The sequence below is a fragment of the Juglans microcarpa x Juglans regia genome, chromosome 7S, assembly GCF_004785595.1.
Source record: "Juglans microcarpa x Juglans regia isolate MS1-56 chromosome 7S, Jm3101_v1.0, whole genome shotgun sequence".
Classification (NCBI taxonomy): domain Eukaryota; kingdom Viridiplantae; phylum Streptophyta; class Magnoliopsida; order Fagales; family Juglandaceae; genus Juglans; species Juglans microcarpa x Juglans regia.
In genome coordinates this window covers 13,261,237-13,279,789 of record NC_054607.1, presented here as the reverse complement: position 1 = coordinate 13,279,789, position 18,553 = coordinate 13,261,237, and the positions used below count along the sequence as shown (strand labels likewise).

Genomic DNA, 18,553 nt, shown 5'->3' with positions numbered 1-18,553 from the left:
AACACTTGTGAATAATCATTAATGGAGGTGCCACTTGTCCAGCATGCATTAGTCATGCACCACTTGTCCAACATGTATCAACTAAGCGCCACTTGTCCAACATGCACCAGCTAAAAACCTGCCATGCGCCACTTGTCCAACATGCAAAGCAGAGATCCAGGGCCATTGTGATGACCCAGACTTTTCTAAGTCCTTACTTGCCACTTTTATTATTTTAGTCTTAGTTCACTTAAATATTTGCCCAAGCTTTGACATAAAGAGAATATAGGAAGCAACAAGGGCCTTACCAATTTTAGAGAAAGAAAAATGCCCAAGCTCACTAAGAAGCCCATCATAGGCTAGTGGTAATTGGCCACAAAGGAGTTAGGACTTAGGAAACCCTAATTAGGGGCGTCTAATTGGTAGATTTCCCATCATTAAAAACCTAGGGAATGAGCATATTGGTTAGCACATTGTTGCAACTTGGCAAACATGCTTGAAGGCTTCTAGAAGAAGCCAAAGTGATGGAAGAAAATCTAGGGTTCGGCACACTTAGGGCACACGCCCATACCACTTAGCCACACGACACATGGCCAACATACAAAGCTCATCACTAGAGCTCTATGAATCTAGACTTGATAATGGAAGAAGAGAGGAGAGAGAAAAGAGGGTTTCAGACCCTAGGAACCGCACAACACCCTTGTCATTTATCAATGTGAGTTCCTAGAGAATTTTGCAATAATGAGCAGTGCATGGAGAAAATACCAAATCTGAAGCACAAGTTTGGCCCAATTATTTTTTATTTTTTTATTTTTTAAACAAATAAATTAATAAAAAAAAGTTATTTAAATTACTAAATTATAATTAAGTGAATTATTAATGTGTATTATGTAACTAACTCATTAAAAAAAATATTTTATATGGTCAATGATAATAAATTAGATAAAAATTATAGACTCCGAGACCGGACTGAATTTTCTCAGTCCATAATTTATGTGATTGAAATCGACCAATGTAGAGTTCGGTTTGGTCGATTTTTTCGATTCGGACCGACCAGCTTACATCCCTAAGCACAAGTCTCAAAGAGACTCTAGAGCTCTGGCCAAAGGGATACACGCCCAACCAAGGGGCATCAACCACCGTGTTTGCCATGTATCATGCATGCTAGGCCTGCTACCCGCATGGTGCGGGGCGGGGGTGCCCTTCCCCGCACCCCGCCCCGCACCATGCGGGGTTGGGGATTTCCTCCCCGCCCCCCGCCCCCGGGAGGCGGGGCGGGGTCCCCCGCCCCGGTGCCGGGGGCGGGGGAAAAACCCCCATCCGCCCGGCCCCTCGCCATTATGTTTAAAAAAAAATTTTTTTGGTCTAAAAATATTTTTTTAGACCAAAATTATAATATATTTTAAATAATAAATTAAAATTTATAAATATAAAAAAATTTAAACTCATTAGAGTTAGATTTTGGATTGATTTGGCCTCCTAGGCCAATCTTTATATAGGAGGCCAAGGCAATACAATAGTCATCCTTAAGCAATGTGGGACTTAGTAGTAAGTCCCACATTGCTTAAGGATGACTATTGTATTGCCTTGGCCTCCTATATAAAGATTGGCCTAGGAGGCCAAAACAATCCAATAACTTGAATATAATTTTAAGTCTTTTATAAATTGTGTATATCTATATACAATATATTTATTTAATATATATAAATAAAAATTTTTTTTTAATGTGGGGCGGGGGCGGGGGCAGGGCGGGGGGTTAGCCCGCCCGCCCATGCGGGGGCGGGGCGGAAGCCGGGCGGGGCAGCGGGGGCGGGGCCCCGCTGCCCACCCCTAATGCATGCATGAAGTGTGGGAGTTTCTAGATGAATGCAATCATGAGGAAGATGAAGAGAGCACTTAGGGTACTTGGGTACAATTTTTTAGGGTTCCAGAAGAATCTTAGTGTGAAATGAAGATAAGAGAGAGTCGGCTAAGGTAAAGACCCACATGCACATGCCAAGACCCAAGGGCCAAAGACACCCATTTAGGGTTTTGGCCAAAAGACCTACACACCCTTGAAGGTTCATTGAACCTATAATACATAAGGAACACGCCAAGGGCATTTAAGGTTTCGGATTAGGGCAAGGGCCACACCACTTGTCACTCATGCATTAGGATTTTTGGCCTTTCTGAAACAAGGCAATGATGAGGGGAAGATATAAGGAGATTTCGGCCAAGGCAAGAAGCTTTGTGCCTGATGAGTGTATGAAAGTGCACTCTAAATATCCTATTATTGGACTAAAATGCTAAAATATGAATAAAAATTATAGGAATTAATGTCTATTCTTGAATTAAGTTTCTATTTACTTTGAGATACTCTTACGCAGATTTTTATATTTAACTTCAGGGTCTATAAAAGAGCAAGTCAAAACTTAGTCAAATTCAAATGACTTTCAAGTGGGCAAGACGTTGGAACAACTTATGAATTTTCAATGAGTGTAGGACTCTTCAAATAAGGATAATGATGGGGTTTGAGAGTAATTCGGATTAAGAGAAAAAGTTGGAGTCCAAAATGTGCTAGGGGACAGCCTGAACATACTTTAGTATTTTAATTGTAACTTTCCACTCATATATCTGATTGATGCGATTCTTGATGCGTTGGAAAGTTATCTTAAAGGGCTACAAATTTGTTTCTAATAGGGATTTCTAAACTCAAAATCCTGAAGTGTGTATATGGCTGCCAAGATGAATCCTAAAATATAGGCCATTTTTTATGCGAGAATCATAAAGATATTAGGGTTTCTTTCCTACCCTATATAAGCATATCATTAGTACTAAATTGGAGAATTTTTAAAAGAGAGATAGCTCAGTTCTGAAGAGAAGAGAAAAATACTATTTTTATTTATTTTTAGTTCTTACATGGAGAACTAAATCTTGGGTAAAGCCTAGGGCAGAAATTAATTGGTGAAAATACTTTAACTTTTTTTCAATTAATAGATTAAGTTTTATTGTTTAAGATTTTATGATTCAATTCTCTCTTTTTTTTTTTTTGGATATTATAAATTTGAGACAATTATATTAAATCTTGCTATGGTTTGATTTTGTTGAGCTATAGGATTATGAATATATGATTGTGACTTAAACCGGCTTTTCATGTCATTGATGTGATCTTTTGCTGCATTATTGTTTGAGAACATAGTGTCGTCTTTAGATCTGATATTCATTTTTATATATGAAAACTGTGGTTTGTAAAGGGAGAATAAATTCTAGAATTAAATTTGAGAAAGTAAATGAATATAATGTCATATCTTCTAATTTGGAATTAGGTACTATAATTTTTAATTGTGTATATAGTTTGGATTGAAAAAGTTAGAGTATTGGATCAGGTTTGATGGAAGCCCAAAGCTTTACTTGCCTTCTTACCCGTGCCTTAATCTCATTTTAATTACATGCTTTAGTTAGAATTTTCAGATCCTTGTCATATTGCAATTTGACCTTTCCTTTTAATGTTGTGTCTTGTTGTGTTTCTTTCGACTCCCTGTGGATCGACACTCTGAGTTATACTATAACACCACGTACTAGTTTGGGTGTAATCAGTGCCACATGGCACTCATGCACTTATAGACTTTTGGTTTTCCTATGTCAGAAGTAATGATGAGAGGGAGAGTTAGTGTGGGAAAATGAGGAAGTACTTAAGGGCTCTTTATGCGGCTGGTACCTCCCCCTCACCCCCTCCAAAAAAAAAAAAAAAAAGAGGACACCCAAGATTCATTTTGCCATTTTTCTTTTCAAATCTGTCACCATCCCTCTCCTCTCTCTCAAGCACGGTCACCTTAGAGAAAGCTAACCACATTCTCTTACTTTCTCTCCATCAAACACCCTCACCCTCACACACACCATACCTTTCCCTCCATCCAAGTGCACTTCAAGCACGGTTGACAAGAAAAGCAAAGAGCCCTCGTTGGAAGAAAACTGCACGATAAGAACCACTCAGCTTCTATTACAATCACCCTCCTAAACACACACGACCACAAGGGTTTTTCTTGGGTGAAAGAGGGTTGTTTGAGTAAGGAGGTCTCCACCTTACTCGAGTCATGGCGAAGAACAAGAGTGTTTGGGTTCTATCTTGAGGAGTTTTGTCAAAATGTAGGGCTATGGTTTTCTTCTAGAGAATCCGAATCCCCACTAGCTAAGAGCAAAAGTGAAAGAAACCTTTGAGAGGTTGGGATCACGACCATCATTAAGGTTTCAAAGTGAGGATTTCTTTCTAATGAGGTTTAGGCCATGGGGTTGATGATCACATGGACGACATGCATACCACACACACCATGAACTCTAGAAAGCCACTAAGACCAAGTCATTGTCAATAAGCATGAGCACCTTTTGGCCTAGGGCAACCCCTTAAGCCCGAGCACATGAAGAGTCACACCAAGTAAGGAAAATCACCCTAGAATTGAATGGGGTAAACCCTAGCACGACACACACACCTTCTTGGATTAGGGTTTCATTGGTTTCGTTAAGTCTAATATTTTAAACGTTAATCTTACCTCGCTTGGCTTCCTGGCTCGGTGTTATTGCAGCACAAGGTTAAACTTGGTTGCACGAGCATGGGTCAATCTTGGTTGCGTATCTTTATCCTACCTATCTACTAAGCATAGTTTTCTGGAGGAGTGGGAGACTTGCTCGCTTGTGATTGTGGCAAAGGCTAATCCTGATTGCATGCATGTGTGTTAGGCTTGGTTGTCTATATTTGGCGTTAGTGTAAATTCTAGTCGCATGCATGTGCGTTACGAGTTCTCACTAGTATGCCTTTGGCGTGTTGGGGAAGCGGAAGACTTGCTTGACTATGAACTGTGGCAAATGCTAACCCCAGTCGCATGTGTTAGCCTTGATCGCCTATGCTTAGCTTACATGGTTTGCTAAGCTTACCTGTATTGTTGTGGGAGACTTGCTTGACCGCTGTTGTAGCTAAGGCTAACCCTCGTTGCATGTGCGTGCAGTAGCCCCCGTTTGGATAGTGAAAGTATTTCATCTCATCTCATCTAATCTAATCATTGCAACTTTATCAAATTTCTACAAAAAATATAATAAACAATTCAACTTTTTCAAATCTCAAAACAATACTAAAATTAAAAATAATATTCTAACAATATTTTATTCAACTTTCAACTTTCATCTCAACTCACTATCCAAACGGCACTTTAGTCGTCTATGCTTGGTGGGAGTGTTAACTCCGGTCACATTAACGTGTGTTATATAATAGTTCTAGCTAGCTCACCTTTGGTATGTTGGGGAGTGGGAGACTTGCTCAACCTTAGATTTTGGCAAAGGCTACCTCTGTTTGCATGTGAAGGCTTAGCCTGCATGGCCTGCTAGGCTTAGTTATATTGTTGCGGGATACTTGCTCAACCGCTATTGAGGTGAAGGCTAACTCTGGTTGTGTGCATTTGTTATCCTTAGTCGCCTATGCTTGGTGCGAGTGTTAACCCTAGTTGCACGCACGTACGTTAACAATACTGGCTAGCTCGTCTTTGGTGTGTTAGGGGAGCAAGAGACTTACTGGACCACAAGTTGTGGCGAAGGCTAATCTCGATCTTAAGCATGTGCGTTAGCCATAGTCGCCTATATATGCTTAGCCTGCCTAGTCTGCGAGGTTTAGCTATATCATTGCTGGATACTTGCTCGATTACTATCGCTATTATGGCAATCGGTTGCATGCTCATGTGTTAGCTTTAGTAGCCTATACTTAGTCTGCCTAGTCTACGAGGTTTAGCTATAGCGTTGCGTGAGATTTGCTCATTGCTTTTTGTGTACTCAAATAGGTGTTTTTTATTCATTCTGTGTTTCAATTATATGGAGTTCACTAAACGAAATACTTTCTCAGGTGGTACATTCCATGGGTATGGCAGCTTTTTCCGTTCATGTCCTCCAAGTGTTACGAGTTAGGCCTATTGCATGCTACAACAACGTATGACCCCTCCCAACTTGGCCCGAGCTTCTCTTCTCCCTCTTTCCTAGTAGGAGTACCTACTTCCTTAGCATGAGGTCTTCGACTATGAATGCCTTCATGTGTTTGACTCTCTTATTGAAGTACTTCGCTTTCTTTTTCCAATAGGTTGTTGCTCTTGCCTCAGCCTCTTCTCTCTTTTCTTCTAGCAAGTCAAGGTTCCTTTCCAAGCCATTATTATTAACTTCCTCGCAGTAATGCTGAAGTTGGTGACTTGGTATGTCGATTTCCACGGTCATCACTGCCTCACTGCAATATGTCACCGCAAAGGGAGTCTCTTTTGTTGGGGTTCTCACGGTGGTTATATATGCCCACAATACTTCTGGGAACTCTTCGGCCTATGCTCCATTTCGATCATCATGCTTCTTCTTTACTATGTAGAACATGTTTCTCTCCATATAGTGGTCCTGTCAAAGACTTTTATTCTGCTTATGTTTTTGTTTCTTCTTGTTGATGGAGACCTTCGATTTAAATTGGATGAATCTGCATGAGACAAATTATTAGTTTAAAAAATGTGGTCTGAATGTTCAAATTGAAAAAAAAAAAAAAAAACATGTTATGACCCTTACCAACATGTTATGCTATGGTTATGGTATGTTATGAAAAAAGAATGTGGACTATATGAACTGAGTAATGGTTTGGAGTTCTAGGTAGGGTATTGTGTTCATAAATTTTTGAAAATGAAAATGTCTTTTTAAATGAAAATGTACTATTTGTATTGGCCTTGCTTTGGTAGCACATTTTAAATGCACCCTCAAATGATAAATGTGATGCATGAATACAATGGACTAGATGTTTCTTAAATGTTATCACATGGTTATATGGTATTACCATATAGTTAATGAAATGAAAGATGAAAAGATGAATGAAATGAAGGACTGAATGCATGAAAACTTAAATGATGGGCCACATGAAGATATGATGTTATGGTACCAAATATATGGGAAGAGTGCAATGCCAGGATAGTCACATTGGTAGTGTACTCATTTACGCCATTCTCACGAATGGATTTCTAACCTATGGCTATAGGTGGAATCAAGGTCACAATGATCACTAATCCTAACACATGGAGCGTAAATACGTGTATTGATAAATGAAGGTAAGAACTGTAAACTATATTTAAATGAATATTGTAGAGTTGAATGTTCTTTTATAAATAAATAAATTATTCAATATGTTTATATTATGTAATAATATTTATTGAATATTCAATTCATTTTATTTTATTATGTTAATATCTCAGGTTCTAAAGTAAAATTGGACTCCAAGACGAGGATTTAGCTTAGGGAAATGAGACAGAAGGTTAGATAGACTTTCTTTAATTTGTAAAATGATTATTTAGTTAATTAAGGTTTTAATAAATGTCTGCACATGCTTTATTTTAATTTTTTTTACTTATGAAATCTTTTATACCTTATGCAATATAGAAGAAAAAGAAAAATCTTAATAAGGTTAGTAATAACTGTTTTATCATTTTTTCTCCATGAGAAACACGACGTTGCAAAGAAGAGCTTTACCACTCATTATCTCTATACACTATATTTATTTTTATTTATTTTTAATTAATTAATTAATTTTATTTTATTCTTTTTAAGCTAATTGAGTTTTTTTATTTATCATCCATACACTATTTATTTAGTAAAAAATAAAATAAAAAAATAAAAAATTATGTGTGATGTGTGATATGAAGATGATGAGTAGAAATTTTCTCCAAACAAACCCCAGCCCCCATAACTCCTCTATATAGGATGTTTCTAGAGATTCTAAACCTTTTAATTGATAATCAAAATTTGTTAACAAAATTGATTCAACAATCGATATTCTTATTATTAACATCAATAAGCGTACAAAGGCTTATTAGATAAAGAGGACTGATACATTTCGAGAATATTTCATGGATTTTGCACGGAAACGTACAATTTTTACTGTTCATAATACTGTTAATATGATATTTCATTTCATTTTAATAAAATAAAAAACGACGTAAATTACTTAAAAGACTACAAACCAATCTTAACATTAATGTATTTCCTTATTCAAATAACAAATAATTTCAATTTCTAACAAATTATCCATTTTGAGAAGAGTGATGTTAAATACAAATTCTAAATAAATATATTTAGCGTAAATCATTTATAAAAAAATAGATTTCACTAAAAAGTTTTAACATTTTTTTAAAGTGAAATACATTTTTTTATAAAAATATGCACGAGATTTATCTTATTTTGAAATATTTTACAAATCATTTGTCTTTCGGAAATGAGTAATTATAGGTATAATTGTGAAGTATGTAAATGTTGGGTAATCACTTTAAAAAAGAGTATGGTTCATTATTAAAAATTAATTTTTTTTATATAAATCTTATATTTTATTTATTTTTTTTAAAATGATTATACAATAATTACATAATTTATGATTATAAATATATTTTTTCTTTAAGAATACGTATATTAGTTACTGTATGATTTTGTTCAAAGTGATTGATTTATTACTTCGGTCTGATTTGGCATCTTCTGGAGTATGAATCAAAATGTGGTAACTTTGATAAATCCCACTTTTTTGACCCGTTAAAACAGAAAATATCTGGACATACAGCGAAGAAGAAAGGTTGAGAAAATGGAGAGAAGGAATCTTTTATCTCGAGAGCAGTTTGTGGATGCAAGTGGAAGTGGAGTGGAACAACCACTTCAAAAAATATAATTAACTAAAAACCATAAACCCAAAAAAAAAAAAAAAAAAAAAAAGAAAACAAACCGAATCAAAACAAAACAACACAAAACAAAACGAGAAAAAGCTCCATGTTTTACTCTGATATTCCCAAAGCCGATCCTCCCGTCTTTGTTGACTCTCTTTCTCTGCCTCTGACGTACCCAACCAGACCTAACGAAAAGAAACCCTAAAGGAAAGGAGATCGAGCTCAGGCATGGCGGCACTGGGCTGGGTTTTGAGCTTCTCTCTGGCTGCTACTCTAGGATTTGTCATTGGGAACTCGGAAGGGGACGCTCTGTACACGCTGAGGCGGAGCTTAACAGATCCAGACAACGTCCTCCAGAGCTGGGATCCCACCCTTGTTAACCCCTGTACTTGGTTCCACGTCACCTGCAACCAGGACAACCGCGTCACCCGCCTGTCAGTTTTTCATATCCCTCTCCTGTTATTGATCTTTCGTTCTGAGGCAAATAAAGTTGATCCAATTCACTTTTTCTTTTCTTTTTGGGGTGATATTCTGGCTTAGTTTTTCGGCTTTAATTTTAATGCTGTTTTTTTCAGTGGCACAAGGCTTTTGAGTTTGTAATTCTTGGATTTTGAGCGGGAGAGAAGAAAAAATAGGTTTTGTTTTTATATATTTATGGAAGGCAGCGTTGTGGAATTGTGGTTAAAAACTTGGTTTGAGAAAAGGGTTTTTAATTCAACTGTGAAAACCATGCTAGTTGTGTTTGCTTCCTGTTGCTTTTTGGATTCTGATTCGAATAAGTTCGCTTGCTTTAAAAATTCAAATCTACTTGATTAAACTTTTCTCCGTAGGCAAACTCCGTATGTGGATGTTATTGTTCCTAACCAACATTCCTTTTCTTTTTAACCCTTTAGGTATTGGAACTTTGCTTGACCATCTACATCCAGTTGTTTGCATTGCTTTCCAGCAAAATATGCCTTTGTCATAGTCTAGGGACCTTTTTTTTTTCTTTCGTTTTTTTTTTTAGGGGAGGGGGGTAGCGAACAAATTGTTTTGACCTTAAGAAGTTTACAATATGGGCTATTTTGGACAAACATGGACTAGTGCCAATGAATGACCCAAAATGGAGTTCTCGACTTCGAAGTGATGTGGGGGAAAAGGGCCTAGGCATGCTGAGGACTCTGTGCTATGCATTTGCATATTCATACGCAAGTCTATTATGTATGTTACTAAAAAATGTACTGCAAGGTTTTAAACCAATATTATGATTCTCCCTACAAGTGTATTTTTTGTTTGAAGTGAATAGGCCCATATCTTGAGTCTCCACTACTCGTTTAAAGTTTGTAGAATTAGCAACATATTCTTATTGACATTTAATTTGGGTTTGTGGAATTAGCGACCGACCCAAGTTTGATTGTACAACTATGTGGTTATTATGTTAGATGCACTTGCAGTATTTAAGTTACATGTGCAACTTTGTTGTAATGTCTCAAGAATAATTTTTTTCCTTTTTCTGTTCTTATATTGCAGTGATCTTGGTAATTCAAATTTATCTGGACATTTGGTGCCTGAACTTGGGAAGCTAGAGCATCTACAGTATCTGTAAGTTTATTTTTTTCTTGACAGTATGCTCACTTGATTTATTGTTAGTTCTGAAATGATCACATATTTGATATTTAAAGGCATTTGTCTCCCGCTTTGACTGCCATGAGTATCCGTTGCCAGTGTCCTCTTCATATCGGGGTATCCTTTAATCAATTGAGACCACTTTTTTCTTTGTTGATACAGGGAGCTATATAAAAACCACATTGAAGGGACTATTCCTTCAGAACTTGGTAACCTGAAGAGTCTCATCAGCTTGGATTTATACAATAACAACATCTCTGGGACAATTCCTCCTTCGTTGGGGAAATTGAAGTCTCTTGTGTTCCTGTGAGTTTTATTAAATTTACCAGTGTTCTCTTTATGCATGATTAGACTTTGTTTTGGGATTTGCTTTCTCTCAATTGCCCTCTTTAATTAGAGCTGGATATATTATTTTTCCTTTCACCTTCATTTTCTCTCAGATTGATCTGTAAAATAATAAATGGGCAGACATCTGAATCGACCAAGAGCCTAAATTTAGGATGCCAAGTGAACATATGAGCATCAATGTTGTGGTTCGCTACCTGCAAGTAAAAAGTTTTGTGGTTCGCTAACATTTTCACCAAATTCATGTAGACATTGACAAATTGTTGTCATGTCTTGATCTGATGATTATTCTCTCCTATGTAGTTTCAAGTATAATTTCCATAGCATGAACACATCCAATAAATAGTCTTTCTCATTATTCATTAATACTTGTTTTGGCAGACGGCTTAATGACAACAGGTTAAATGGGCCAATCCCCAGGGAGCTTACTGGTATTTCTAGCCTCAAAGTTGTGTAAGTTTTATTAATATCCTTTTGGTGGATCCAGTCTCATGCTATTTTGTAGGGTAACACACTTATAGAAAAGACTTGAAAACTGTCTTTCCAGAGATGTCTCGAACAATGATTTATGTGGAACTATTCCAACCAGCGGACCATTTGAGCACATCCCTTTGAACAAGTAAGTTTTTTTATGTTTGTATCTTTGGGAAAGTAAGTACTCTTATGTGGTTAGACAGTAAAACATGAAACCGGCATAGCATCCTTTTGTTTAAGTTCGGGGTATAAAGTTGAAATGTCTTGCCTATATCCAATCAAGTTGTGTCACTTCATGATTTATTTTATAAGCTAAGTTTATATCTTTAACACTTCGACATAAACAATTGCAAATTATATCTTGGACTTTTAAAAGTTAAAACCTCATTTAGTTCAAACTATTGGGAGGTTTTGTGTTTTCCATTTTATCTTTTCTCTGACTATCTCCATTTCATTGTGTTCTTTTTAACTTCAAGAGTTGACTACTTTTTTTTTTTTTTTACTTTTCATGGGTCCGACCATTGTTTGAGACTTCACATAGACCACAATGCATCTCTCTGTTCCTCCCCCTCCCCTGTTCCATATAAGTGCTCATTTAAAATTGTATTATATATGTGTAATGCATCTCTGGTATGTACTCGGGTGTGTCTATTTTACCTCTCTGCCTTGACCCTAGGAATTGGAGATTTATAATGTTAGTTGCATTTTCCCACCTGTTCAAAATTGACAACCAAAAGGGTCATGTACATGATCATATGACAATATTTTCACATGTTGGAGACAATATATCTTTCATGCTATTTTGAAGTGATTATAATATTCTCATTAATTGTTAAAAAAAATCATTGACAATTCTCTTTTATCAGCCATCATGTCCAATACAAGTACGTAATTACCAAAGAAATTAATAACATAAGAGAATGGAAAATGTTCTTTTACTTATCAAAAAAGATAACACAGAGAATGAAAAATGTTTGAAACAAAAACCCCACATTGAGTATGTGAAGGTGGTGAATGGGTTACCACATTGCTTGGGAGGGACTGGCTCTTGACCTTTATAATGATTCCAAGGGACTCCAATCATAACATTGACTGGTCGTTTTGGAAAATAAGTCTAGATGTGGTTTGGGTGTTCTTTGGGTCATTACAATTGGTACATTGTGGATCTTGGGTATTTAATGAGCCAATTCAGTGTGGAGTTGCTATAAACTGTTTTATTTTTGGGGAAGCACAAAATATTTTCGCACCGAGACTTCTATATGAAAGGTTGAGGATTAAGATGGTAACTTACTGCTATAGAGTTTGGTTGTTTAAATGATTTTTGTATCTTTCTATTTACCAAAAACTCGTATTTTGAGTATAACTGCAAGGTGTCTCACACTGTTAGATTAGTTAGCAATGCCATTTTCGATGAATTAGGCATTGATATTCCTTGGAATCAACTCTCTCTCTCTCTCTCTCTCTCTCTATGTATGTATCTCAAAAGAATTTTACGCACTGACTATACAAAAGCTACATCTTTTTCAGTGGAAACAAAACTGAAAAGGTTCTAATGCCCCCTTACTAGAACCGAGTCTCGTTATTAAGATTGAATTCCAGATTAGGATTTTTTCCAATAATAGAATTTAACGAAAAATCCAGATTATCCTAAATTCTCTTTTGTGCAATTAGATCAGGTTCGTAGGATTAGGTTGGTGGACCAAGCTGTAGGATTGGACCATGAAGAATATAAAGTACTAAAGCTCCTAGATGGACTGTTGAGCTTTCCATATTATTGGATGACAATACTAACAAGTAATTGTGGATAATAAATTGAGGACATGAAATGATAGAGTTCAAGAGAAACACAGCAGCCAAGGAAAACATTAAAGAATACAAGCATTTGATTCTCATATAGATCTTATAAATTAATAGTTACCTCTAACACCTACCCAAATTTTTGGGTTACATCATATTTCTTGGGGTGAAAAGTTATGTAAGATCAAATATTGTCATCTTACAGTGCAAATGTCTGGGGTCTCTCGGCTTGTAATTTCCTGAATTAATTGAGTACAAGTGCCTTGTGATTGTACCAACTTAACAAGCAAAGAACCTTTTACATAGCATATCCAAAATTCGCTCGAATAATAATGCAGCGATAAATATCATTGGACTGTGGAACTAATCATGGGTATTTCGATACACAATGAATTAATACTGTCATATCAAAGGAAACTTCTAAAAGCATAGTGACAGAGCACAAGGAAACAACTGATTGTGTTGCTGAAAGGAACCAGTTTCAGAGACTGAGCATCTTTGCTAGCCTATCCTTGTTTTGAAATGTCAGTTGTCTGTTACTCTGTTATATTAATTGCCAGAAAACAATATTGTAGTATTAAAATGTTTTAATCACATTGTCTGGGCTCGTTTGGATACAAAAACCATCTCACCTCATCTCATCTCATTATTAAAACTTTTTCAAATTTTCACACAACATATAATAAACAATTCAATTTTTTCAAATTCCAAAACAATAATAATATTAAAAAATAATATTCTAATAATATTTTATTCACTTCATCTAAATTCATCTCATTTCATTCTCATCTCATTATCCAAACGAGCCAGAAAAATATTTTGTTTTAGTCACATTGTATTTTCAACTGGTGGCATACTTTTCATTCCTTTTTTTCTTTTTTTTCTTTTTTTTCCCTTTCTTAATGTTTCAGCTTGCTTTGTTTTAAAAATTGGCTACTGCTGAATTTTGAGTTAATCCTACTGTGTCATCTTTATGTCCATCCTATTACTTTTAATCTCACTGCTAGCCGCTCTTTCCTTTTGTGGTCATCCAAAACTTATATCGTTCCAATGATGTAGCTTTGAGAAGAATCCTCGGCTAGAAGGTCCAGAGTTGCTGGGACTTGCAACTTATGACACAAGCTGCTCATGAAGATGTATGATGCTGCAAAACCTCGACGTCGCATCAAATTAGATATGTACTTCAAAAAATTGGAAGTGTATTACTCTCTATAAGGGGGATGGTGGGAAATTCACTCCCTCATATATAACTATTTGTAAAGTTTACACACTACTGCATTGTCATGCTCTTTCTGTTTCTAAGATGTTCAACACTACTGTCTTGTTGCAATACTATAGAAGGGTTTACCTATTGTGCCAATCCATGATTTCATTTTCGCTTATTTCAAACCCATATTCTTTTTGTTGGATATCTTTTTCGCATCAAAATTTGCGAGATTCGTGCTTTGTAAAGGAAAAACAAATGTTATATACTTTAGTCTTATCTCATTATATTAATATGGCACTCTTCATTAATCGTAGAAATTCTTTTTCTTACAAAAACTTGCCTATTCAAGTGCTGTCGTCAATGTCAGTTCATTAGGAAGATGGTATGGTATATACTATATAATATGTTTCAAAAAAGTTTGTGCTCTTCCTATCGAGCAATGTTATATATATACACTATTATTTGATTTCATTACAATTTTTGAAGAGTGAAAAAAAAGTGGTGCATGTCGAATTATCGTTCTCCCTTATTCCTATATTAGAATGGAGTGAATTTGATTCTTTGCAGTGAGAATGATGTGCATGCGTACAATAGTAAGAGTGCACTCTAAAGTAGGGTGACAATTTGTGCTACGGGCGTGTCAAGTAATGAGTATTAGATTATATAGATTAATCCAAACATGACCTGTTTATTTGAATTGGCCAGATCCTAGAATCCTAACATGACTAATATAAATAATAGGTAACATGTTACATAACAGGATCTGCTTATTTCTATTAGGTTAATGTGGACACAACCCATTTAATCCAATTAATAGAATTTCATATATAATACAAGAATAACTATACAAGTCATTCACAATTATAACTATATTCATAATAAAATATTATATTATCAATATCCAAATCAATGACATGTAAGAAAATTAATATTTTCATAAAATAAAATTATATATTAAGAAAAAAGATTTAATAGTTTGAGATATTAAGCAGTTAAATACTATAAATATTACATCTCATAAACTAAAAAAGTCATATAAAACTAAACATTTATAAAAATTAAAAGTATAATTTATTCATATTATACGGATTTATTGCATATAGGTTGACCACCATTTTTTATTAGTATCTTATTAAGTCAACCCTTTTTAATCCAAATCCAAACCACGTTATTTTGTGAAGTTTTCGTATAGTCACATACAGGTTATACCATATATTACCACCCTCACCTTAATGATGCAAATGTTACATATCCCTCATACATTACAGATAAGATGCAATACACCTTATAATGATAACTAGCAGTATGTAGTTGTAACGCCCGTCCTTGTGGTGGGTCTTTTTATAAAATATTTAAATAAAGGACGACGGGAATTACCGTCCGATTTAAAACTTTTTTGCTTTTTTCCCAGGGTGCAAGACTATACGTTTATAAAATAAAATGTACTTTTACAATAAAAGAGGTTTACAGCAGAAAACATCAATTTTATTAATAAAAAACATCTCTTACACTTAAATGCTCCTGCCTATACTTCCGTGCTCTTCCCCATGGGCCGTGTCTGTCCCGATGCGTATTTCATTTCCTTCCCTGTGGGGGGAGGGACATACATAAAAACTAAAATGAGTCGAAGACTCGTAAGCATTACTTCATGCAGTTAAAATATAATAACATAGGTTTTCATTCATGCATTCATCATTCGTACATACTATACTTACATGCATGCGTGCATACGTAAGTTCGTTTGAAAATGTCACTGGACGGGATTTTCCTTTGAAAATGGACTTTCTTTTCGTAAAACGTGTCACTCGTTAGTGCCTTCATTTCTACAAGAGTGCAGTACCTTCATTTCTTACATGCATGCGTGCATACGTGCATTCATTTAAAAAAGTCACTGGATGGGGTTTTCCTTTTTAAAATGGACATTTTTTTTCGTAAAACGTGTCCCCCGTCAATGCCTTCATTTTTGCAAGAGTGCAGTGCCTTCATTTCTTAAAGTGCATTCGTGCATACGTACATACATACATACATACATTCTTTCTTTCACTTTCATAGGCCAGTACACACTATTACGCCCCGTGTGTTAGGGTTAGCAGCCCTATGGCCAATGGATTCGCCCGTGGCCACGGGTTGGAATCCCATTCCGTTGGGGTGCAGCACTGGGTGCACTACCAGTACTACTGCCCGGCATTGCAATCTGCCCATTCATTCATTGGGTACCCCTTTTCATTCGTTCATGCGGCCGTTACATATTTTCATACATTTCATGCTTTCCTTTTATTCTTTCGTTCATTCATGTCAGCTCTAAAGAGCTGGAGCTTTCATTCAGTTCTTCATTTCCTTTAACAGTCCTTTCATGAGAAAATACTTCTTTTCATGAGAAAACATCATTTCGTGAGTATGGGCTTGAACGTCCTCTTTCACGACATCCACGAGCATCACCTCGTGGCGTTCATAAAAGTATCAGTTCGTACCGTCCATAAAACATAAAGCACGGGCTTAAACTTCACCTTTCATGGCATTTGTAAGCATCACCTTGAATGTCGGCCTTTGCGGAGTCCACGAGCATCACCTCGTGGCGCTCGCGACAGCGTCGGTTCGTAGGATCCATGAAGGCGTTGGCTCAAGCTCGTCTTTCATGCATTTACATCAGTTCATTTTCTTAAAAAATACGTACAATATATACATCTTATAGTCATCCATTCGCATGCGTACAATTAATAACTTTGGGTGCATAAAAAGGGGCTTTCATGGAAGGGCCGTACGTACTTATACATTTGAAAGCATAGCATATTCTTTCGTAAGCATTTTCTTAAGGATAAAAGCTTTTCGTTTTCGTTTAGTGTAATTTCTAGAAAACTCTAGAAGGGCATGAACATAATTCTTACCTAGACTCTATGCTACTTTTATACCATGCAGTCCATTCATGTGCGTGTCAGCTAGCAACCTACATGCATACATAACCTGAACGTCACTCTTTATCTAGTGCATAGGCAACTTAACTATAAATAGGACTACACTATACTTGGAACACTCTCATTCTATCCCGTGCACTCACGTGCCCTTTACTATGCTAAAACCTTCAGAGACCACTTACGGTCACTATCTCTTCCAAACTCGACGTTTCACATCGAGTGTTCATTCACTAAGGTGAACCAATAATTCACCTTAGGATTAAGACAGTAAGACATTCGTCTTATTCTTCTTTTTAAACTCATCTTGACACATGATTCCGACTGACAGAATCACACATCCCAATCCTAGACAATACACTCGTCACTATCTTTATGCACCTTAGCCCATATCAAATCCTCATTCCTAGCCATACAAGCCATACGGCTCTAAGCCAACTCTGAGGCTTAATCACCGTGCAACTCTCCTGTGGACAGATTACCCACTACATATGGTGAATCCATCTAGTACACGTGTCTCACCAGATTACACACGTACCTTACTCCTTCATCACCTGAGATCAACATATAACACGTTGATCATCTGCTTGTGTAACAGGCACTCCGATACCAACATTCTCTTCACCTGGCCAGCATGACTCTTCATGCTAGTCGTCCCTTCTTACAGTTCATCCCAACACTTAACGCAACAAGACTCCGTTCACAACTACGCCTTGCGTCACGTCACATAGCTCGAGACTACTCTCAAGCTATACCGTGACCTTGTCACGTCACCTCACACCCGCTATGTTATTTCTTACATCAACTACTTAACTCATCACGAGTACGGTTCCTCACGTACTCATGTCACATCGTGACATCTCGTCACGTTCCTGTTACATCATTTCTACAATAACTCTTCACCCATCATAAGCCTGATTGTCAGGAACCACGTGATGTTGCCCGGTCATGCTTCCGCTGCGTACTCTTATACTTGTTCTACTACTTCACGCATATTCCTAGCCATAAGTCCATCACGGTGACACTTGTCACCTCAGACTACAGGCTGCACCATAACTACTTCGGGACATTATTCCACAATTCCTGACACTATTCACCATGTTCTACGCCCATCAACTGCACAACCATCCTTATCTCTGCAACATGTCACAAGAAGTGTCGCTGCCTCGTGGAGTACATTCCACGTATACTCCCTTTCCACACGCTACAACCTATCATCAATATGGCATACCCGCCATACGATGCATCACTCTACCATATAGAGTACACTCCCCGTATACTCCCTTTTCACATGCTACAACCTATCATCAATATGACGTACCCGCCATACGATGCATCATTCCACCACATGGAGTACACTCCGCGTATACTCCCTTCATACACACCACATCACCATTATGGCGTACACGCCATAGGGTGCATCAATCCACCACATAGAGTACATTCTGCATGTACTCTCTTCACACACATTACGCCACATCACCATTATGGCATACTCGCCATATGGTACATCACTCCACCACATAGAGTACACTCCACGTGTACTCTCTTCACAC

At 36.7% G+C, this 18,553-nt stretch overlaps 1 protein-coding gene across 1 annotated transcript; it reads left to right on the top strand.

Moving 5' to 3' along the window:
- The first annotated feature begins 8,712 nt into the window (after positions 1-8,712).
- Positions 8,713-14,241, top strand: LOC121241215 (leucine-rich repeat protein 1-like). The gene is made up of 6 exons (XM_041138900.1): positions 8,713-9,094; positions 10,170-10,241; positions 10,428-10,571; positions 10,992-11,063; positions 11,158-11,229; positions 13,941-14,241. Exons 1-6 carry the CDS (start codon positions 8,889-8,891, stop codon positions 14,011-14,013), a joined length of 639 nt encoding a protein of 212 aa, XP_040994834.1. The 5' UTR covers positions 8,713-8,888; the 3' UTR covers positions 14,014-14,241.
- Positions 14,242-18,553: the final 4,312 nt, after the last annotated feature.

What these genes read in the sequence shown, in the direction of transcription:
- LOC121241215 (XM_041138900.1), top strand. Translation starts at nt 8,889, where the DNA reads ATGGCGGCACTGGGCTGGGTTTTGAGCTTCTCTCTGGCTGCTACTCTA. An exon ending in CTAGAGCATCTACAGTATCT is followed by an intron (nt 10,242 to 10,427) that starts GTAAGTTTATTT and finishes TTGTTGATACAG; the next exon opens with GGAGCTATATAAAAACCACA. An exon ending in GAGCACATCCCTTTGAACAA is followed by an intron (nt 11,230 to 13,940) that starts GTAAGTTTTTTT and finishes CCAATGATGTAG; the next exon opens with CTTTGAGAAGAATCCTCGGC.